General features: G+C 46.2%; 1 protein-coding gene across 1 annotated transcript in view; it reads right to left on the bottom strand.

The window, feature by feature from the left end:
* Nucleotides 1-596: 596 nt before the first annotated feature.
* Nucleotides 597-1,185, bottom strand: part of LOC144160157 (sodium-dependent nutrient amino acid transporter 1-like) — a 16,271-nt gene continuing 15,682 nt past the window's right edge. Inside the window, exon 9 of the mRNA XM_077691754.1 lies at nt 597-757. Coding sequence (XP_077547880.1) covers nt 597-757 — 161 coding nt within the window. The remainder of the gene's footprint in view (nt 758-1,185) is intronic.

Raw genomic sequence — 1,185 nt, 5'->3', positions numbered from 1 at the left:
TTACTTAGCCATGGCCTGCAAAACTGAGGCCTCACAAGGCCGAGATGATGGGGCCTATCAATGCCAATCACGTATAAAACATGTTTATTTTCAACGGCGGCTCTTTGATCGAAGGGCACATCAATTTTGCACACTTTTTCGGTTTTTGGGTTTTAAGAAGGCGTGCGTCCCTTGTGGCCGCATTTATTCTATCAAGATGCTTTATGTAAACACGAGTCCCCGTACACCTTTCAGTTTTTACGGAGTTTATATTCTGGCGTGGCGTGGCGTGCAGCCCAACTGGGTTCTAAAACAATGCGGGTGAACCGTACCCTGATGCGGTGCTGCACTGGAAACAGTCAAATTCACTGAGAAACATCCGCCGCATCATCGCCCGCGGTTAAGTGTCGAGCGAATGACGAAGAGTACCAGGCTCGGATGTGGACCAATGATTATGAACTATTGGTTCTGTAATATAACAGTTCTCCGTATTAACCGTTATTTGAGTTATTATGCCGTCCTCATGAGCGGCGAACCATCATGCCACTCGGCAACACAGTTCATGATCCGCTCACACCACAAGTCGCCTTCGAGCATCCCGGTTGTAGGAACCTTGTTCACAGCGCACACTGCCCGCTCCGAAAGCTTGCTTTCTTTCCGCTCACCAGCGTGTCCACCGAGAGAGCGAAGAGCGAAGAGAAGAACAGGCCAGACAAGAACTTGGGCCAGCTCATTGTTTTTACCACCTCGGGAAAAATGACGAACGGGAACGCGTACGCTGCAAGAAAAATCGGACCGTTTACTGCGCGAAATAAAACCTACAGAGACGTGCTGGGTTAAACATATTAAAACAAAAGCGAACTAGGTAAATAAACCTGCCAATTAGCATCATTTAGTTTTGTACATGCATATGTTCGTTCATCAGAATACGGGTAATCTTTCACAGCTCCCCGGTACCTTATTCTCGCAGCCTGTCATTATTATGAAAACAAAAAAGGTGATATTCACTCAAATTTTTGCGAAGGCGTAGCTGTCAGAATACCAGTGAAAATTTTATTGTAATTTCACGGACGTATCCGCTGGGCGCAGTTCAAGAGAGTGCAAGAAGCAAAGCACAGATTTTAACGAACGATATTGTCTTCGTACCAACAAATTGGAAAACAATTCATGCTTCGACTCAACCACCGCTTCCACTGCTGGGTAACG

This window comes from Haemaphysalis longicornis, unplaced genomic scaffold (genome assembly GCF_048455015.1).
Source record: "Haemaphysalis longicornis isolate Haplotype H1 unplaced genomic scaffold, Haemaphysalis longicornis Haplotype H1 scaffold_10, whole genome shotgun sequence".
NCBI classification, from domain to species: Eukaryota; Metazoa; Arthropoda; class Arachnida; order Ixodida; family Ixodidae; genus Haemaphysalis; species Haemaphysalis longicornis.
Note: the sequence above shows the minus strand (reverse complement) of the source record. Positions and strands in the feature narration are given on the sequence as shown.